We start from the raw sequence: 22,103 nt of genomic DNA on the forward strand, positions 1-22,103 counted from the left end.
GTGTGTGTGTGTGTGTGTGTGTGTGTGTGTGTGTGTGTGTGTGCGCGCGCGCTATGCTAGAAATCTAAGGCCCATCACTGACTGACTGACGACTCAAAAAAAAAATTAACTGCCATCAAGTCACTTCTAACTCAGAGCCTCCCTACAAGACAGAACAGACCTGCCTGTGGGTTTCCAAGACGGTGACTCGACAGGAGTACAGGGCCCCATCCTGCCCCCGCAGAGCCATCAGTGGTCTCCAGCTGCTGCCCTCCTGGGTGAGTGGCCTAGTGTGTAACACTGTGCCTCTGGGGAAGGTCGACTGAACGCTGCTTAGGTAGAACCGCTTGCCTTACGAATCCAACCCTGATGATCAAGACTGTACAGACTGGGAAACAGTCGGCTGTATCCTTTTATCTACTTTGTGTGACACTGTTAACTGTCCACGTTGATTTTAGTCTGAACGGAATCGTAGTCCCAGCACACTGATGAACTTGCCTCTGTGGGTTTCCCTCCCGTCACGCAGATCCGCCCAATTTCCACATTATCGGAAATCTGCCTTTCAGTGTCTCCACGCCGCTGATCATCAAGTGGCTGAGGGCGGTCTCCCGCCAGGAGGGGCCTTTTGTTTACGGCAGGACGCAGATGACGTTGACCTTTCAAAAGGAGGTGGCAGAGGTAAGTGCCTGCCCTCTTTCTAGCTGTTGTGTTGCAAGGTCAGCTTCCAAGATGAAGTAATGTTGTGCTTTTATCACAGTGTGAGTTCTCAATAAAACCCTAAAACCAAGCCCACTGCTGTCAGGCCGATCCCAAGTCATGGCAGCCCTGCAGGTCAGAGTGGAGCGGCGGCCCGGCTGCCAAGGCTCTCACCCTTTTCAGAAGAGGGTGGCCCCAGCTCTCGCCCTCGGCGCGGCTGGTGGGTTCGAACCACCAAGCCTGCAGTTAGCACTCACTGCCTAACCCACCGTACCGCCAGGGCGCCTTCACCCTCCTTACACGTGCCAAGGGTCAAGAATTACTCGTGCAATGACGACGACCGAGGCAAGCTGACTGAGGCTGGCCTGTCCCACAGGGCTGGGGTGAGCTCTGTGAAGAGACACTTGGAGCTGAGAGGAAGGGGTGGTGGGTACCTGCACCCAGTCCCTCACTCCCCCACCCAGCATGGCCTGCTGTGCCTGGAGTTCCCGCAGCAAGAGTTTTCTGGTCTCCACTCTAGAAAACAAACCCCCAGGGTGGGTAAGAGCGGTTTTAGAACTGTGGAAGTTACAGGAGGGGATCTGCAGGCTATACATTCTGAAAGTATTAAGAGGAAGTTTTATATAATGTAAAACATCAGTGCCACCCTGGTTGGTGGCCCAGTGATTAAACCGTCAGCCACTAACCCAAAGGTTGGTGATTGGAGTGCCGCCCCATCCCTGGCACCATGCAAGAAAGGCCTGGGGAAGAAACCTGTGGAGCACAGTTAGTCCTGCTCTGGCACACGAGAGCCTCGTGGGTTTGCTTGGATGTATGTGTGCAGCGTCATAAAAAGACCACCAGCATACCTAGCCCCCAAGGCCTCGAGCACCGCTACCAGCCTCACCACCCTGCCAGGCCAGCGGTGCTGTGGATGCCTGGACTTGATCGTCCCCAGTATCACGTCATAGAGATTTGCATCTGTATAATTAATCTAGTTCTGTTTTGCCCCGTTTTGAACTTTTTACAAATAGATTCCTATAGTAGGTAAGTATTCTTTTCCTCCTGAATCTTGTCTATAGAAGGTGCTCCAATTGCTCTTTTAAAAGCCCCCCAAACAAAACCCACCGCTGTTGCGTCTATTCCGACTCACAGGGGCCCTGCAGGGCAGAGTCAAACTGCCCCTGTGGGTTCAGAGAGGGAGCCTTTGTGGGAAGACGCTCCCGCTTTCTTCCAAGTAGCCGCTGCTAATGTTTGAACTGCCGGCCTGGAGTTTGTGCGTCTGGCACTCCATCCACGGGGCGCCCAGGGCTTGTAATCTCGACTTCTCTTCCCTGCTGTGGAGCGAACTACCTGCGGTTGGACTGGCTCACAGAGAGTCTGCCCTTCACCTGCGTGGGGCCCCGAGCTCCTTTCAGTTTTCTGTTAGGAGCAAAGCATGTCATGAGCATCCTTTTGCGTATGTCGGCTGGGACACCCGGTGAGGTCTCTCAAGGCATATATATACCTGGATCTGGAACCATGGTGGTGTGGTTACACGTTGGGCTGCTAGCCACAAGGTCAGCAGTTTGAAACCAGCAGCTGCTCCAAGGGAGAAAGACAAGGCTGTAAAATGCTGAATCTTACGGTCTGCGGTCTGCCCCCTCGCTAGATGGCACTAACTCGTATCCCAGTGTCTCCTGTCAGTCTCTGCCTCCCCTGTCATGGTGCATGGGAGGGAGTTCATGCTGCTCTCTGTTCTCATCAATCTTGCTATCCCAGACCCGGATGTTTGTTGTAATCATCAATCTTGCTATCCCAGACCTGGATGTTTGTTGTAATCTGGGATGGCGGTATGTTATCATGGTTTGGTTTTGCCATTTGCTGATTTTTTTTTAATTGTTTTATTAGGGGCTCATACAACTCTTATCACAATCCACACATAACATCAGTTGTATAATGCACATTTGTACATTCATTGCCCTTATCATTCTCAAAACATTTCCTCTCCACTTAAGCCCCGGCATTAGGTCCTCATTTTTTCCCCTCCCTCCCCGGTCTCCCCTCCCTTATGAGCCTTTGATAATTTATAAATTATTATTTTGTCATATCTTGCCCTGTCTGACGTCTCCCTTCACCCACTTTTCTGTTGTCCGTCCCCCAGGGAGGAAGTCACATATAGTTCCTTGTAATCAGTTCCCTCTTTCCAACCCACTCTCCCTCTACCCTACTGGTATCACCACTGGTCCTGAAGGGATCATCCACCCCAGATTCCCTGTGTTTCCAGTTCCCATCTGCACCAGTGTTCATCCTCTGGTCCAGCCAGACTTGCAAGGTAGAATTCGTATCATGATAGTGGGGGTGGGGAGGAAGCATTTAGGAACTAGAGGAAAGTTGTATTTCTCATCATTGTTACATCGCACCCTGACTGGCTCATCTCCTCCCCGAGACCCCTCTGCAAGGGGATCTCCAGTGGCCTACAAATGGGCTTTGGGTCTCCACTCTGCACTCCCATCACTCACTATGGTAAGATTTTTTGTTCTGATGATGCCTCATACCTGATCCCTTTGACACCTCGTGATGGCATAGGCTGGTGTGCTTCTTCCATGTGGGCTTTGTTGCTTCTGGCTAGATGGGCATTTGCTGATTTTTAATGAAATTGATGATCATTTTTATTTTTGGCCTTGATCCAAACTCCACTGCCGTCAGGTGGATGCTGACTCACAGCAGCCTGTAGGGCAGGGTAGAAGTGCCCCTTTGGGTTTCCGAGATGTTGAATCTTTTGGGGAATAGATAGCCTTCCCTTTCCGTCAAGAAGCAGCTAGTGCAGCAGTTCTCAACCTGTGTGTTGCCACCTCTTTGGGGATCAAAGGACCCTTTCATAACAGTAGCAAAAGTAAAGTTATAAAGTAGCAACAAACATAATTTTATGGCTGGGGGGGGGGGTCAACATAACATGAGGAACTGTACTAAAGGGTCGTGGCATTAGGAAGGTTGAGAATCACTGAGCTAGTGGGTTCGAACTGCTAACCTTTGGCTCAGACCATAGTCCACTAAGCCATCAGCCCTCCTTTGGGCCTGACAGAACCCACTACTTGGTGAATTACTTGCATTGGGCCCTGTCTGCTCTCCAGTTGCTTCTCTTTGTCCTAGTGGCTTTGGGGGCCGCGATGTTCCTCTCTGGCACAGCGTTTCGTCTTCAGCGCCTTTGAAGAGACACCACCAAACTCTGCATGGAATTAATGTCCCTGAATTATGCTTTAAAGGGCTAAAATTGTATGTTAGGGATATTTCATTCTAATGAAACGTTTCAAGTTTTAAACAACAAAGAGCAGGCTGTCTTCAAGGTAAAGCCGTGCGTGTGGTGTGTTTTGTTTTGAGACCATACTCCCCGGTGCTACCTCCTGGAAGTGACATCGGTCTGCCTTTCTCTCCAGCCACCCACCCCCACCCCACCCCCTCCAGTACTCTGCCCTCCAAAGCTGGGCCGCCTGTGCCTCCTGGAAGGAGCCCAGTGGCACAACGGTTAAGTACTCAGCTGCGAACCACAAGGTGGGCAAGTTCAACCCACCAGTGACTCGGCGGGAGAAATGGCCTGGCAACCTGTGCCTTAAAGACGGCTGCCTAGCAAGCCTTGTGTGGCCTGGCAACTCAGACACACACGGCCACCCAACCACAAAGTCTCTCCCGGCCTCAAGTCACAGCGACCTCTGGGCTCTGCGCCCCTGGCCCTGTGCTGAAGCCTGGGAAGAAGCTGCATTTCATTAAACTCACCTCCTCTCCCTCTGGGCTCACAGGCCTGCCCTGTGTAAGAGGCTACAATTTCACGTATCTGATTCAGTCTTGTCGATGTTTCCGTGTGACTTCTTTGAGAGTAGACCATCTGCAGTTCTCCAGCCGCCTTCCTCTCACACAGGTCACGCGCCGCGCTTCATTCTCTCCGATCCGCCCACCTCCCTGTAGCCACGTTCCCCTTCAGAGCCAAGGCTCTTAAGGGGACACTTGACAATGGCTAAGGACATCCTCAATCTTCACAGCTCCGGTAGGCACTGGGTGTCTAGTGAGTCAGGGGGAGAGATGCTTGGAGCACCCTTCCAAGCACAGGGCAGCCCTGCCGCCTACAGGAAGCCCAGCCCAGCCCAGGGGGCTGATGTGAGAATGTGGGAAGTGTGGCTTTAGGTAGAGGACTTTTCAGGAGGCTGTGATTCTCCATCTTCAAAGATGTCAGGCTCTGTTTAGGCCCCACACAGTTTGTGTCCACTCCGGCTCAGGAGTCTGCTCGCTCTGGTGTGTTGGTTTGCCCTGAGCCGTGCAAGCTGGTTTCCTTGTGGCTTGCTCAACCTCTACACCGATTGACTGGTTTTTGGTTTTGTTTTTTTAAATCCTTTTATTGGGGGCTCGTACAACTCTTATCACAATCCATCCATCCATCCATTGTGTCAAAGACATTTGTACATTTGTTGCCATCATTGTTTTCAAAGCATTTTCTTTCCACTTGAGCCCTTGGTATCTGCTCCTCATTTGTTCTCTGCCTTCCCTCATGAACCCTTGATAATTTATAATTTTTTTTTTTTCATGTATTACACTGTCCGATGTCTCCTTTACCCTCTTGTCTGTTGTCCATCCCCCTGGGAGGGAGTTATAGGTAGGTCATTGTGATTGGTTCCCACTTTCTCCCCTCACCTTCCCCTTTCCCTCCTAGTATGGCTACTCTCAATATTGGTCCCAAGGAGTTTATCTGTCCTGTATTCTCCATGTTTCCAACTCTTATCTGTGCCCACGTACATACCTTACTGACGGGCCAATCAGGGTGCAGTGTAGCACCAATGAAACATACAACTTTCCTCCGGTTCTTTAATGCATCCTCTCCTTCACTATCATGACCCTAATTCTACCTTAAAAACCTGGCTAGACCAGAGCATGTTGACTGGTTTTTGTTTTTTACCCTTAATAGACAAGATTATGGTGTTTCTGTTCTTGCGTAACATGGTAGAGCTGCAAAACACCACACGATCCTCTGTGGAGAAAGACCAAAGGAATGGAGACATCAGATGACTCAGTGCCAATTGTGGTTGTTAATAATCACGTTGAGTCAACTTCCACACGTGCAATTATCTTTCCTTAACAAAAGAAGTTGATTTCAGTTCAATTTCAGCCTGCGGATTAAGAAAAGTCTGCCCTGAGTCTGATGTGTGGTAGGTTAGGTGCATGGCTAACACCAGCCCTCTGGTGGCTTTTCACAGATGAGGGTTTCAGTGGGGGATTGTAGAGTATGGCTGCCTCGCACACGTGTCTGTAGTCTCTGTTTGCTCTGGGCATGCCGTGTGCTTGTGAGATACCAGTGGAGCGACCCTGCTTTACTTAACAGCCTGCTCAAGTCGTGATGACCCGTACTTAGAAGGTCTGTTAGGGCATCTTAGTAGTAGTAATAAATATGTACTGCTACCTCACTGCCATCCAGTCTGTGCAGATTCATAATGACCCAGTAGGACAGGGTCGATCTGCCCCTGTAAGTTTCTGAGACTGTAACTCTTTTCAGAGTGGACACCTCCATCTTTCTGCCCTGGAGTGACAGGTGGTTTTGCACTGTGCACCTTGTGTTTACCAACCCGACGTGCAACTTTTACCCCTGCCGAGCTCTCAAATCGCCCTCGCTCTCCCAATAACACAGCTTATACAGCAGTACGACCTTGAGTGGTTGCCAGGCCACTTAGAGCTCCTGCTAGCTTTTAGTGAGGTCTTTTGTTTAGCAATCCAGAGTGTGGCTTAACTCCTTCCATAACGAGTTAAAAAGAGATCTTTATGCTACTTTTTTTTAAGTTTAAATATACGATTCATATATGTTCATCTCTACAGCCTGGGTGTATTTGCTACAAAGACTGGGTGGGCCAATTTCTGGGGTGGTGTGTCTGTACCACACTGTTGTTGGTAAGTGTGGCCCTGTTTACAACAGAACGAAACAGCCCCCGGTCAAGCGCCATCCTCATAATTATCGCCGTGCTTATGCCCATTGTGGCGGCCACTGGGCCAGTCCATTTTGTTGACTCCCCGGCTATCAGGCGTGAGGTCCTTCTCCAAGGACTGGACCCTCCTGAGAACATGTCCAAAGTCCACGAGACAGCCCCACGTCCTCACTGCTCAGAGGCGTTCTGCCAGTGTCTGTGCCGTGGAAGATTTGCCTGGTCTTGTGGCAGTCCCTGGTCCTATGCAGCATTCTTTGCCAGCACCACAATTCAAGACCATCGATTCTGCTGTGGTCGTGCTTCTTCCTTGTTCGGCTTGCGCTCAGCTTTGCTTTCCAGATAAAATAATGTTTCAAATTCTCTTGTCGCCACCAGCTGAGTCCAACGTAATGTGCGTCTCAAACTTTAATGTAAAATATTAAGCTCAGCTGCCCATGAAGTGGGGCAAAACCCTGAAGTAAACTAATTTCCAGATGTGAGCAGTTAAGTGGGTTCATTTTCCAATCTTGTCACTAGGTTCGTGCTGGACTGTAGTTTGGCAGGTCTGCTTTGAATTGGGCCGGTTGTGTGTGAAGAGACCCAGAAGAGATCTATTGCCGGCGTGAGTGTTGTGCTGGCAGTCACACTAGTGTCCTTTTGTTTCGTGAGGAAGATCAGAAATAATTGACCATTTGATCCACACGCTTGGCATTTCCTATAAATCTGTTCCTTGTCTAGATAGCTGTGTGAGATATGTCCCTTGGTTTTTCATATCAGTCAGAAGACGTTTCTGCCTAATGTGCTGTAACCATGTCTCACTTAGCTGGAGTTCCTCCCCCAGTAACTTGCCCCATCCAAATACGAGCCACTCTTGAGTGTTTGCTGCTGTAATGGAGTGGGCTGTGGATGTGGTGCTTCTGAGTAGCAGAATGGATGCTGCCACACTTACAGCTTTACCCATGAGACCTTCCCTCCTCTTCTCACGTAGAACCCACTTCATTCAGCTCACTTACAGCCAAGCTTGAACAAGCCAAAGGGGTGTTCCCATGGCAGGCTGGGAGCAATAGTGGAGAGGGGCCGATTTGAGGGCAGTGCACAGGAAAGTAGACACGCCCACACCTCCCCACCCACACTGTGAAGACAAGCCCACCAGTGCTGCCTCTTGACTGCTTTGAGGGGCACGTAGCACATGCATCCCCAGTCCTAGTGGCTGCCGTAGTCATCACTGACCCTTGTGGTGCTGACCCTGAGTCCTGAGGAGAGTCCCTCCCATATCTAATGATCTTCGAGGAAGATAGCTACATCCTCTCTCCGCCCTCCCCTTGCTCTTGTCTGGTCTTAACACGTGGCCGCCATGTTTCTTATTCTGGTAAAAGAAGTGCTGTACGTCGATTTGGAGGCCTCTGCTAGGTCTCCTTCCTGCCTCATAGGAGTTGTCTTCTACACCTGACATCCATCCTTCCCCAGGACCTGCTGTTGGGGGGCTTCAGAAAGCTCATGGGGAAAAGTCCCATCTTCTTAACATCCCATTTCCCCCACGAACTTTCCAAAGCTCTTATTTGCATATTTGAACTACCGATGTCTTTGTGTGACGGAGTCATCTCTGGGATTGTCTGTCTAAATGGCCCTTCTCTTCCTGCTTTCTGTTACTCACCGGCCTTTGCTCTGTTGGGGGTTTAACCAGTGGTGGGTTAACAGTGATGGGTCAGTTAGTCCCGGGGCAGTTTGGTTAGCCCTTCCCCTGCTAGGGGAGCCTTGTGGGCAGTTCTCCCCCCATCTCTTTGTCCAGGTGGGGGAGATGTTCTCCCGCTAACAGTTACAGTCCCAGAAACCCAGGGGGCCCTGTTCTATAGGGTCATTATCAGTTGTAGTCGACTCGGTGCCATTGAGCAATGATCTTGGTATTTTAGTGAGATTTTGCCATGACACCAAAACACTGGATGTTGCCCAGGCACTGTTAATAATCAGTTTGACCCAAGATTCTGCAGAACAATCTGGATCAAATGTGTTAGGGGGAGGGCAGGACAGAATATGAAATTCTCATAGACTCTAGAATTCTGGGGGCCCGGAAGTTTGGATGCATCCCTGAAACTATTGCCCTGAGATAGATAATCTTGAAAACTTAAATGAAAAATATTCCTGAAATCTATTGATAGCCTAACAGATTAGCCCAACGTAAAACATGTCTGCCTGAAACATCATGCCCTTTTACGAACTGTCTATGTGAGTTCAAAGTAGCCAAGGCAACCTGAGAGACATTAACTAGGAACCTTGGGGACCTGTGGGTTCCGTCACTGAGGGAGGAACCACTGAGACAAGGAGAGGGAGCGAGGGTGGCACCACTCATCGCATGCCGTCTGTGTCAGAAAGGGTACCTGTGGAAATGGCGATCGGCTGTGCGTCTGGCTGTGTGTATATGTTCTCAGTAACAACAAAAGGCTTTAAGAATAAACTACTTTTTGATCATTGAGATGTACGAGCTGCTTTGTGTTCTGAGCGCTGATCCTTTTTTCAGCTATTATACGTTTCAAGCACCTTTCAGCTCATCACTCTTCATTACAGTGCTTTTACTGTGCGGAAGGTGTAGATTTTAATAAAGCATTTCCATCTTTTCCTATCATGCCTGGAACTTCTGAGACTTCTGAGGAATTCTTCCTCAGGGTGGACGCAAGGGACGGGCCACAGATGTTCCCTCCGAAAACCTGAGGGTGCTGGAAACGCTCCAGCTTTTATAGACTTTGCGTTTATTTGTAGTCACGGCGCGAGATTGTTGGTCCGTGTGTCTTTGAGTCCACCCGGTCTCTAGTGGCTGATGCTCAGACCTTTCCAGAAGCAGGTCACCAGTTCTTTCTTCCCGCAGAGCAGCTGGCGGGTTCGAACCTCTGACCTTTCAGTCGATGCTGATTCATAGTGACCCGGTAGGACAGGGGAGAACTGCCTCCGTAGGTTTCCGAGTCTGACACTGTGGAAGGAGAACTCTGTCTTTCTCCTGCAGAACCACTGGTGCCTGCCGGCTGCTGGCCTTGGGTGAGCAGCCCAGCCTGTAGCCCCTTGCCCCGGGGTCTGAGAGAGGGACCTTCTAATTTCCCATTGCGATGCCTACTTAGTGGATGAAATTTGGGTCACTAGCCAAAAGGTTGACGGTTTCAGCCTCCCAGCCACTCCATGGGGAAAATAGGAGGTGTTCCTGTAGAGATTTGTAGCGTGGACCCTATGGGGCAGCTTTCCTCGCTCCCATAGGGTGTGTATAAGGTCCGTATGAGTCAGAATTTTCTGGACAGCAGTGTTTGGTTTGGGTTCGGAGAAACGCGTCATGACATCATGTCGTACCGAATGTCCCATCATTTCCCAAGAGCACTTGCTACATCACCTCTGTCTTGCATCAAACTGCGCCCATGCTTGAGTCTGTTTCTAAGGCTGCTTTCTGTCTGTTGGCCAGCCTATTGCTCTCTCAGAGGACAGCTGTAGAAATCCTGCGGGCAGCTCTGCTCTGTCCTGTAGGGCTACCATGAGCCAGTTGTTTCTTGCTGCCCCGCCACATGGTTGGGGTTTGTCCAGCAGTGGCCTCCCAATTCTTCATCCTTTCCTGTGCTATATAACATCACCAGCCTCTCAAGTTGTTGTGTGTTGCTGTTTTTAAAAATCCTGTTGGCATTCTTAGTGCAACGATATTCGTGAATTAATTTGATTGTGCCTAATTTTAAATTTTACATATATATATGTATATATGGATGCTGAAATGAATACATTCCTTCTGTTTTTGCTTTTGGTACAAGAACCAGTTCCCCAAAAGTTCAGACTATTCCAAGTCTTAGTACAAGTAGATGAAATAAAAGTTCGCCAACAAAATTGGTCGTCCATATATTGGGGGTTCTTCAGAGAATCCAACCACTGAACATCTTCAGTTCTGTTCCATTGACCTGCTCTTTTGAGTCAAAGGCACCCTGGTAGCAGAGTGGTTACAAGGTGGGCAGCCAACGACAAGGTCAGCCCTTTGAAACCACCAACCCCCGGTTGCTCCTGGAGAAAAAGGCATGGCTTTCTACTCCTGTGAAGAGCTGCGTCTCAGAAATCCGCAGGGACCGTCTACCCTGTGTGGGGGGTCATTGTGAGTCGGAATTGACTCAATGGTGTTGAAGCTCGGGTTTTTATTTTCGTGGTGATTAGGTTGCTGTGCACTTGGCCCATGCAAGGCCCTCTGCTCCAGAAAGCATAAGGGTTTTGAGAAGCCCCGCGGGCAGCGATGGGGAAGATCTCCCAGCTGAGGTTCCAAGGCCATTCTGTATGGTACAGCCCACACCGAGTCATGGCTCAGCTGATGTTGGAGGAACGGGCCTCAGGCTGGCTCTCTGCCATGTGGAAGTCGGCCCTGTCTGTCGAAAACCTGCCTCAGAAAACCCACCAAGCGTTCACAGAGGATGGAGCCTTGGCTGCCTTCCAGGCGGCCGGGCTGGCATCACCTTGTGCTAAAAGCCCTATTTGTTCTTCCCTAGAGGCTGACGGCCAGCACAGGCAGCAAGCAGCGGAGCCGTCTCTCCATCATGGCCCAGTACTTGTGCAGCGTCCAGCATGTCCTGACCATCCCCGGCCAGGCCTTCATCCCCAAACCAGAGGTGAGTTTGCCATCACGAGTCTTAACATGCCCAAACTCAGCTCTCTGCCCTCACTGTTACTTCTCTAAGTGCACATCCCAGGCGAGTCCTTCTTCCCCTCTGACCATGTGTCCTCTTCTCCTTCTGATGCCCTCCCTTGGACGGAGTCACCCACAGCCCTGTCTGTGCTGATGCTGCTGGTAGTATTGACCCTGTTGGTTCAGGAAAGAACCCACCCAGTATGTAGCAGCGCCACCCGTACAAAAAGAAAGGCATTATTGCCTCCGTGGTGGTACGGGGTAGATTTCTGATGGACAAGTCCAATCAATATGTCATGAAGCATTGTTTGTTTACCTTGAAATGTTTTCCTCCCACATTGGCAAGAGACCTTGGTTTGGGCAATGTTATGTCTGACAAACGGTGTGTGGAAAAGTAGTTGGATCTTAACATAGGCTAATGGCAGGAGAGTAAGTGCTTATTACAGAAACCATTTCTTTATTACGTTTTGTGTTTTAGAAAATCATACCTATTTATGCAGAACTGTTGGTTGATGAGTCACTCTGAAAGATGTGCTATAAATAAAACACACCCAGTTCTTGATTACACGTCCATGGAGCACCAGCTCCGTGAAAAGCCTGGGCTAAGGGAGCAGGGACACAGAAATGCCACAGCCTAGCGAGGCTGGGAAGGTCCACACCGGCAGAGCCCCTCTGACACCACGTGGCCTCCATGTGCATGGTCAGAACAGCACGGGGGGATATGCACATAGCATTCGTATCTTTTCAGGGAGTCTGTCCTCGCTTCTTGCCGTTCTCTGTGGGACCTTCCAATACAGAAGGAAAAACACCAAACTGACTGCCACCAAGTTATTTCCAACTCACAGCGACCCTCGGGACAGAGTAGAGCTGCTCCGTGAGTTTCTGAGCACAGGGATACTCTGCGTGAGCTTCACTTGGTTATCTTTCCCAAGAACCCAAACTCCCTGCCATCAAGTCGATGCTGACTCATAGCAACCTTACAGCTGCCCCGGGAGTTTCTGACACAAGCTCTTTACGGGAGTAGAAAGCTCTGGAGGGGCTGCTGGTATAGAACTGTGGACCTTGTGGAACCACTGTGCCACCAGGGCTCCTAGTTACCCTTCTGGTGCGGAAAGGGGAGCCGAGAATCCTTAGATGAGGTAGACGCGATCCGACCATCAGAAACTGAAAGCATGCCAGCGAGGTCTGTCGACCCGGGAGTGTATAGATGAGAATGGAGTGTGGAGCCACGGGGCTCACGGAGCCCATGCCCATGAGCCGGCCTGCTCTTTGCCGCCGCTTCCCTACCTGGCCTGAAGAGTGGGTGGCCAGGAAGTGCAGCTCGGACCACCCCCCACCTGTGCAGCAGGCATCCTGGTCAACTCCCCAGGCCCATTCTGGGAGCCCACAGTCAGGCCTGCTTCCTCCAGACGCTCCAGGTTTGAGGCCCCTAGAAAAGGACTTCTGTAAGAGGGGTAGATCTGAGACATAACCTGATGGTTGCAAATACCTTCTAGGGTCTCATTAAAAAAAATTCCTCCCCTCCTCCCCCCATTTGATGGTGAATTTGGTGAAGGTTGACAGGTGGAGCGGTTTTCCAGTCAACGGGGCTGGTGGTTAGTCTCCGCTCGATGACTGAGGTCCGTGTGTGCCATCTCGTTGCCCAGCCCCTCCCTCACTGTGTTTCCCCTTGGCATTCTCTTCCTACCTGCACCCTTCCCAGCTTCTTCCTTGGGTAGATGGCTGCCCTTCTGGTCTTAAAGGCCTGGTTACTCTATACACCTCACTAGTGTTATTGGGCCCTTATAGGCCTGTCTCAGGAGAAAAAGGAGGCTTTCCACGCCCATAAAGAGTTCTGGTCTCGGGAACTCACCGGGGCAGCTCTGCCCTGTCCTATAGGCTCACCGTGAGTCAGCATTGACTCGAAAGCATTGAGTTTGATTTTGGTCTAGGCTTGGGTGTTGCTTAGCTGAAAATCGAGCCACAGGGTGAGTTCACTTCCAGATCCTGGGGTGATTCAAGGGCTATAGTCTCAGGGGTTCATTCCACCAGCCTCTATCAGTTTAGCCAACACCAATCTCTGTCAGCTCAGCCTAGTCATGTTTTCATGAGATGAGTATTCTACATTTTTCTCCCATTCATATCCAGGCTTTTTCAATGTGAACCTGCTCAGAGCAATTGAAGTGGTAGATAGGCATTCTCCAGCTAGTTCGTTAGTCCAGTGGGCTGTTTCCACGGGTCTGCAATCTTCATGGCTCTCCTCTACTCCAGGCAGGGCAGTTAGTTGGCTCAGGAGCTTGTCAGACCCCAGGGGCTGCTCCTCACCATGGGATGTACACACTGCCTTCTCGGCTATCTCCTGTCCGTTGACCTTGGAGTCCCCTGAGGCGGGGGTTCAGCAAATTTAACGCCTCTGTGCTTTCAGGGACTTTCCCAAAGTGGGTACATAGTCTGCTCACGGGATGTGTGTGACGATAACGTGGATAGTGACTCGACTCGGGGACAGTGTACTGATGGTGGTGGTGGTGGTGAGGACACAGTTTTATTGGAAACCACAGTCTTTACCTGCAGGCTTTTATCAGGAGGATTGTCACCCCGAGGCACATATCAATCCCTGGCAACAGGTTTGTTTGTTTTTAATGTTTTGGTTTATCTTGTTTGTTTCTTGAGGTGGTGTTTAACCTTTGTTTTTAGTGGGAGGCTTTTTATTCTGGGGTTCAGTTGCTTTATTGTGAGTGTTTGATGGTATTTAATGATTATCATCAACTTTCTCGTCTGTTGTGGGGTCAGGTGAGATATGCACATAATTGGTTAATGAATCCCCCACACACACACCCCGATTATGACCTCGAGAGAAAGATTTTGTTTTGCAAAAAGCTGACTGTGCCTTTGATCCGCTTTGTCTCCATTTGTACTTGTGCTCTGGCATGTAGACTCCCTCACAGTAATTTGCTCTGCGTGCTTTTCCGAGTACTGTAAGCACACATGCGCAAGGGCGGTGGATGTACTTGCCGTATAGGAGAGCAGCTATCAAAGAGGAGAAAGCCCATGGGGTGATAAAGGCAAACAATAAATGATTACATCTCAGTTCTGAAGGAGCGGGTGCCTTTCTGTGGCTCTGGCGTATTTTTTGCCACATTAGCTCAAACTAGGACTCTGGGGTAAGCTAAGAAATACTGAGTGCTAGTTAGATTAAGCACATGGCGTTAAGAGTTCATTGTCTTGAGTAAGAATGAAAGTCACTCCCCTGGAGTCAGTCCTGACTCCTAGTGACCCCCTAGAACAGGGCAGAGCTGCCCCTAAGGGCTTCTGAGACTAACCGTTTAGGGGAGTAAAAAGCCTCTTCTTTCCCCATCGCAGTGGCTGGTAGTTTCGAACTGCTGACCTTGCAGTTAGCAGCCCACCTGTAACCACTGTGCCACCTGGAGTTGTATAAAGGTGGTAAAATATCAGTACGAGGTTGCCTTTCTGGCTACATCCTTCTGAAGGCAGCGCCAAACGCACCAATTTCTACAGCACAAAATAAATATGCCAAGTTTGGAAATAGACACCCAGGCAAGGTTCCTGAGGACTGGGAGAGAAAGACTCGTTTTCTATAGATGAGCTGAAGGAGTTGACTAAAATTCATTCTCATTCAAAACTCTAAGAATTAGATTTGGAGAGTTCCACCCATAATTTGGCAAGAAGGGTGTATTTGTGCCCACCCTTGGGCAAGTCCTGTTAGGGCGAGCACCTGCGATCCTTTCTGTTGGTGGCTGTTGGATCAGCTGGCGGACTGAGGTCTGTGGGCGGCAGAACGCTTCTTTAGGCCACTTTCCGTCCTGCGGGGTTACTGGAACTTGACTCTTGCAGGACTCTCCACGCTCCCTCGTTTCTCTAGCGTAGGCCCCGAATTTGAACCCCAGATTCTCCCGTAGTTATGACGATAACCTCTTCGCTTCTTAAAAGTGAAGTGGTGTTTTTGCAGCGATGCTGAGTTAACAAAATAATCCCACCAGTCAAAAACAAATGGTCTTTTTTGCCGTGCAGATTTACAGGTAAAAAGTTTTCATGTTGGAATGGAACTTGGATTCCTTTTCTTTCTCAAGCTGCCTGCTGGCCTTTAAAATCCGTATATCACTGCGGTTCCACAATTTTGTTTCCCCAGCTAGTTTTCACTACTCAAGAGTTGAGTGGTTCGGCGCAATTAGGTCTGAACACCCTCCCAACCCTGCTGTTGGGGAAATTCTGACTTGTCAGGACCCTGTAAGGCAGCGTAGAGCAGGCCCCCACCTTCACCCTCACCCCTCCTTTAGCCACATCAAAGGGTCTGCGTCCGGGTCTGGTTGGCATCTGTCTCGCCAGCCCCACCGCCCCTTCCCTAGAACCACAGCCTCTTTCCAGGGATCCAGTCCCTGACAGGGATGAGAGTAGCCAGTCAGACAGCTGTGATGCCCATGTGCAATTATTCACTACACATTAGTAAGTAAGCGCACGTACACTCATGCTTACCTTGCCTACCGAGTTATCTCCACCATTTCTTCTGAGGAATGGCTGGCCAGTTCGAACCACCGGCCTCTCAGTGGACAGCCAAGCGCTTAACCACCTCGCATTCAGTGGTTCCCGTGGGCCTCTGGGTCTAACCACCCCACCCACCCACCCCCCAGACCCTGCAGGCTTGACTTCCTGTCTGACTGTTCTTCTGTGCCAGGGAGGGTGGGGGGGTGGGGATGGGGGAGGTGGGTGCTGGCGGGGCATTTCTGCTAGCAGCCGCACGCTGGGCTGGGAAGCATAGGCTGGGAAGTGAGCCCCCGCTGGGGGAGTCCCAGTCCGCCCGGTTCCGAGAACTCCCTCGGGTGAATAGGCAAACCAGATCTGCAATGGCACCCTTGAAAGAGGTTGAGAGCACGGCGTCAGGGGCTTCCTGCCCCACCTTCCCACCATTCTGTAGCCTTGACCTTGTCTGTCTGAAAAGGCCTGTCCTTTCAGGATGACTCCCCAGGGAGCCAGCCATGTCCCATGCCCCTGGATGCTGAGGGTGACATTTCCTCGTCTAGGAAACCCGAAAGCCTCTGGTCAGAAGGTCAGAGGACTCCTCTGGTTCCACCTCATGGAGGCTTTCTGGGAACAGGATATCAGATATCGGGGGCGTGAGCTCTGAAGGGGGCGGAAGGAGGCGGGACCAAGCAGAGCTGAGAGCAGCCGGGTCCCATGGGGAGAGGAGAGGCAAGACGGGGACACCCCCTCCCCCAGCAGTACTACCTGGAGGGAGGCAGGCCTACGGCAATCAGTCCTGTGTCCATCTTTCTTTGGCTGCTGGGGGCCTCCAGGAGAGGGTAGGGCCGCCCAGGAAGGCTGCTTCAACTCAGGGAGCCATTAGCACAACCCACAGCAGCTGGGCCGGCTGCGTTGGCCCAGTGGAAGGAGCCCGGAAGGCACTTCATCCACCACAGGGCCAATGGACTGCCTCGGTTGCTCTGAAGTTCCGAACTGAGCACCACGTTAAATTGCTTGAGCATCCTGCTCACTGCCACTGAGTGGATTCAGACTCACAGCCTCCCTATAGGACAGGGTTTGTTTCTAAGACGGTTTCAGCTCTTCACGGGAGTAGAAAGCCTCCTTTCTCCTGTGGAGCAGCTGGTGGTTTCAAACAGCTGACTCTGTGGTTAGCAGCCCAATGAGTAACCTCTCTGCCACCAGGATGGTGAACACCGGGATGACTTAAGAGCCTTCGCCCCTCTTGTCTTTAACCTGTCAGCGTCAGCAGTTGTTAGTTAGGTGCCGCTGAGTTGTGCTGACGCGTGGTGACCCTGTGCAGCTCACCGAAACCCTGCCCAGTCTTGCCCCATCCTCACAGGTGTTCTGCGTGAGCCCACACTGGCGGCCATGACACCAATCCATTGTGGTGAGGGTGGTCCTTTTGACTGCTGATCCTGTACTTGCCAGGGAGAAAGGCAGGGCTTGCTATGTCCGTGAAGAGTCACTCTCAGAAACCCCCAGGGGCAGGTCTACCCTGCCCTGTCAGGTTGCTGTAAGTGGGCATCGACTCGATGGCAGTGAAGGAGTACTTGGCCGAGCCCGGTGTCCTTGTCCAGGGACTGATCTCTCCTGAAAACTTGAGGCTCTCACCTTGACTAGTGGTTTTGTGCTTGGTATACCGGCAGTCTTACTGTATGAGTTGCCTCAAATCCTCCCTGGAACTGGGAGCAGTGCACGAGTCCCCCTCCTCCAGGGCCGGCTGGAAGGAAGGGCATGTGCCGTTGTCGCTGCTTTGTTCCTACTTCTGCTTACCGTACACTGCTTAGGGAATCATTAGGGAGGAGCAGACACCATTTCTGTTCTGCGGGGACACTTTCCTGTATGGCTAAAGGGCAGTGACGCCCAGGAAGAAGTTACCGGGGAGAGGAAGAGGCGCCCACCAGGGCCTGCGCTGGAACTCCTCGGGGGTCAAGAAAGTTAGGGGGGGGGACCAAACCCGCAGTGCCGACTCAACCATCCTGGAGGTCAGGGTGGAACTGGCCCTATAGGTTCTGGAGGCTGTAAATCTTCAAGGGAGTAGAAAGCCTCATCTTTTCACCAAAGAGCAACTGGTGGTTTCGAACTGCTGGCCTTGAGGTGAGCAGCCGAAAGCAACCCACTGCAAGGTGGTGAGTCTTGATGGGAGCTCCTTTTTCAATGTCGTGGATGCCAAAGTCGTGTAGCGAAAAACCCAGTGCTGAGATTGCTTGGGAATTGTCATTAAACAAATGTCCACAATAGAACATGATCCACCTGCTATGTGCGCGTGTATGTGTGCACGTGTGTGCGCACGCACGCACACACACACACACCTCAGTGTACAAACTTGGAGCTTGGGGGACTCTGTTTCAGACCGCTGCAATAAAGCAAGTGTCACAGTAAATGGGACAGTGCATTTTCCTGTTTCCCAGCAAATATAAATGCGATGTTTAAGCTATAGTCTGTGAAAAATTAGGAGACAGTTTGGAAAATTGTGAGAGGCCCCAAAATGTGACACAGGGGCATGAAGTGAGCGCGTGCTGTTGGACACGTGGTGCTGGCCGACTTGCTCAAGCTGGGTGCCACAAGCCTGCCATTGTCACCGTAGCGGTATCTAGGAGACGCTGTGCAGTGAAGAAGAGCTACGCCTGTCCTGTAGTAAGCTTAGGGACCGCCTGAGGTCACGCAAGCGCAGACCGGGCAGTCTTCCGCCACATGACCTGCATTTCTCTAAAACCCATTCCAGTCTTACTAAGGTCTCCTGCCTTAACTAAAGTCTTCATCATCTTTGCAGAATCCCTAGATGATAAAAACTCACTGCTGTTGAGTTCCTTGTGACTCACAGCGGCAGGCAGGACGGAAGAGAACGGCCTCTGTGGGTTTCTGAGGCTGTTCGAGTCAAGAGCCTCATCTATCTCCCATGGAGCAGCAGAGAGATTTGAACTGCTGACCTTGCGGTACTCTGGGCGAGTGGCATCGTCAGTGCCTGAAGGTGGTGGCCAGCTCTCCCTTCCTGCTGCATTTTCCAACAAGCTGGCTTCAAACAGGAGCCAGTGACTGCGGAGCTCACTTGACTGACAGGGAGCAGGTGGTGCTCAGGGTTGACATCAGACTTGGAAGCTTAATCCTTTTATAAAGTCCAATTAAATGCCACTTTGGAAGGTGGACCCCGAGAATATCTTGAAAAGCAAAAGAGGGAGGGGCATTTGTTCATTGCTTTATTGGTGCAATCAAACTTTGATCTTATTGTGACACTTCAAACAACGTGACAACAGCGAAGGAGCAATGAAAAACCTTACGCCAGCTACAGTTAGAACGTACAGGATCGTTTTGCTAACATTTTTAACGACCTTGTGAGTTGTTTAAGTACTCATTCCCTGTAGAAAGAGCAAAGTGGATTTTTTTTTCCCCATTGAAAATGACATTTTGAATAATCCCAGCAGGCAGCCCACGGCTTCACGCAGAGCGAGGTAGGTTGTGTTTACACGTAGTCCTGCAGGTGGTATGCCAAATGGCTCTTCATCCGGGTGGTGGGACTCCTGTCTGGCCGCAAGGGTGGCTGGGCTCCAGCCCGTGAGCCCTCAGGTGCGCAGGAAAGGCAGAAAATCATGCCAGAGAGGCACAGCAACACTGCCGCCGCGAACCCCACATAGAGGGCACTCCCCGGCTCCTGCCCCCTGCCCTCGGCCCCCGCCAGTCTCACAGAGTCAGCCACTATCTCCTTGGTGTACCATCCCACGGGGAGCAGGCCCAGGCCCCCCGCCGACAAGAAGCAGACGCCGCCTGTCAGTGCAGCCCGTTCTTTGGTTTTCCTGTTCCCTCCTAAGCGAGTGCATGCCATCCCGACTGTGGACACGCAGACCCCCAACGCTGACAGGACACAGGCCAGCACCATCATGGCCCGGGCGGCCCGCACGAGGGTGGGCAGGGACAGGACGGAGTACTTGAGGGTGCAGCTGAACATGCCTGTGCTGTACCACGTGCAGTCCGCCCACAGCCCCTGCAGCTGGGTGATGGCTGTGAGGACGTTGGAGCCCGGGTCCACATGCACCTTCCAGGTGGGCAACAGCGTGGCCATGAGCACCCCAGAGACCCCCAGTAAGGCCAGGCTGAAAGCAAAGAGCTGGAGGCCTGCTGAGGCCATGATGTGGCCCCCGAGAGTCCTGGTGCTCGCTTAGGGTGGTGCTCAGGCAAAACGCATCCGAGATCCACCTGGCAGCGGCTAGGGAAGAAGACACAGTCAGCAGGGGGGCAGGAAAGGGAGGAAGCTCAGAAGCTGCTATCGGTGGGGCAGAGGATGGGCCCCACTGCGAGGGCTCCGACCAGGCCCCACGTCCTGGCCACCTGGGGCAGTACAGGGAGAAGTGTGGCCACGTGGCACAGAGGAAGCCACCAACAGATGTTTTTCTCTTCTAATTAAAATGCTCTGTAAGTAACTAAAGTAAGGTGACCAGACATCCCGCTCTTGGCAGGACAGTCCCGATTTTTAACAATTGTTTCCGTGTCCCGCGGCATTTTGCAAAAGTCCCGATTTTTGGAAAGAATGCACGACAAGCGAGGGTATACAGTTTTCAGCTGCCATGTGGCTATTTCACCAAGATATGAGTTTTATCAATGGTGTCCCGCTTTAACAATGTTAAAATCTGGTCACCTTAAACTAAAGGAGCCCTGGTGACGTAGTTAGTGGTTACTCGTTGGGCTGCTAACCACAGAGCCGCGATTCGAAGCCACCAGCTGCTCCACAGGAGAAAGAGGAGGCTTTCCACTCCCCGAAAGATCCAGTCTGCTAGCTCTAGTCCAGGGGCAGCACTGCTCTGTCGCTCGGGTCATAAATGAGTCAGAACCGACTCAACGGCGGTGAGTCTGAGGTTTTGATAGATAGGAACCCAGGTGGCACAGGGCTAAGCATTGGGCTGCTGACCACAAGGTCAGGGGTTCAAACCCACCAGCGGCTCCGCAGGAGAAAGACGGGATTGCCTGCCCTGTAAAGATGTTCAGGGTTTTGTTTTTGTGTAGATAATTGGTGGAACCGTTTAAATCCTCCTCTTTTAAAAATATTATAAATTGAAACTTGAGAAGTGCTACATATTCAGAAAATGCTTTAAGCACAGAAACACGGATTCAGCACCCACTGAGTCCCAGGCAGATGAGCCAGGTGAATTCTTTGAGGAGAGAGGAGTGGAAGTCCTGGGTGCGTTTGTCCTTAATTTGAAGTCAAGGTCTCTCTGCAGACAAATGCCTTACCTAGGCGAGCGCTTGTTTCATTTTAGGGATAAGCATCTTCAACTAGGCCACTATCTTTTGCTAATGGAACCCTAAGAACTTTTCCTGTTGGGACCAGGGTCCTTCCTTGTCCTACCCAAATGAAGTCATCTGCAAAAGTGATTCCTCGGAGGGATCCCGAGGGAGTGGCACCAAATCTGGAAACTACAATCTTGAGTCTTGAAACTGCCATCGAGTCAATTCCAACTCAGAGTGACCCGACAGCACAAAGTAGAGCCACCTCTCCACGTCTCCCAGCTGTAAATCTTTACAGGAGCAGACAGCTTTAAGGCTAGTGGTCTCGGACTACTGACCTTGCAGTCAGCAGTCAGCACCCCAATTCACTACCTGTTACCCCACCAGGGCTCCTAGTTGTACGTGAAAGGATGCCAGGATGCCCCAAACAATCACGTTTTCCTTTCTTATGAGTGAAAACTGGCACTGCCCTTTTGTCCTGGTTGCCTCATCTGTTCCACCTGGCAGGCTTCACACCTGAGAGAGATGCGATCTTCTCTGGAATAGTGCAACACTGGCTTTTGTGCCGCCATGAAATGTCAGGGGGCTTAAGAGGATGTCTCCATCACCACCCCTAGATAGTTCATGAAAGGCAGATAGGCCCTGATTCCCACACACCCCGGCCTGCTCTGGGCTTAGCCAGCCTCTCGGGCCTCAGCACTTGCTTCCGTAAAATAAGGAGCAGAGTGGCATCCGGGCACTGCTATGAATAAATTCATGCAGCACCAGGGTTCCAACCCCTGGTTGCACTCAATAAGTTAAAGTTGGCATTATTGTTCACATTTTATTTACGGATTGTATATGTGACCACTGATAGTTCATGACATTGGGGGGTTTATTTATTTATTTCTCTTTCTTCTTTAAGCGGTTTTAGTTTATTTTCCGGGTCTCTTAGCGCTGAAGGAACTCGGCTACGCTCTTGTGCACTTGGGATGTGGGGTTCCCCCAGGAAATCTCCCATGATGCATGGGTCGGCAGCAGGTTGTCTCCTACCACACTCACTTCACCCTGCACTTCTCCTCGAGCCCAGTGCTTCCAGGTGAGAGAGAGAGAGAGAGACACACACACACACGACCCACAGCAGGGACCACACTCACTTCACCCTGCACTTCTCCTCGAGCCCAGTGCTTCCAGGTGAGAGAGAGAGAGAGAGAGAGAGACACACA

General features: G+C 51.1%; 2 protein-coding genes across 3 annotated transcripts in view; one reads left to right on the forward strand and one right to left on the reverse strand.

Annotated features, from left to right (window-relative positions):
- The window catches only part of TFB1M (transcription factor B1, mitochondrial), a 46,897-nt gene that overhangs the window by 13,219 nt on the left and 11,575 nt on the right, over nt 1-22,103 (forward strand). For both annotated transcript variants that reach the window (XR_006680464.1, XM_004702105.2), the window contains exons 4-5: nt 506-657; nt 11,069-11,188. Coding sequence is in view for 1 of the 2 variants with exons in the window: in XM_004702105.2 (XP_004702162.1) it covers nt 506-657; nt 11,069-11,188 (272 nt within the window). In the remaining variant the exon portion in view is untranslated. The remainder of the gene's footprint in view (nt 1-505; nt 658-11,068; nt 11,189-22,103) is intronic.
- CLDN20 (claudin 20) lies at nt 19,064-19,804 on the reverse strand. The gene has a single exon (XM_013004421.2). It carries the CDS (start codon nt 19,802-19,804, stop codon nt 19,142-19,144), a length of 663 nt encoding a protein of 220 aa, XP_012859875.1. The 3' UTR covers nt 19,064-19,141.

The sequence above is a fragment of the Echinops telfairi genome, unplaced genomic scaffold, assembly GCF_000313985.2.
Source record: "Echinops telfairi isolate 266 unplaced genomic scaffold, ASM31398v2 ScPeMD7_3533;HRSCAF=4204_0, whole genome shotgun sequence".
Taxonomy (NCBI): domain Eukaryota; kingdom Metazoa; phylum Chordata; class Mammalia; order Afrosoricida; family Tenrecidae; genus Echinops; species Echinops telfairi.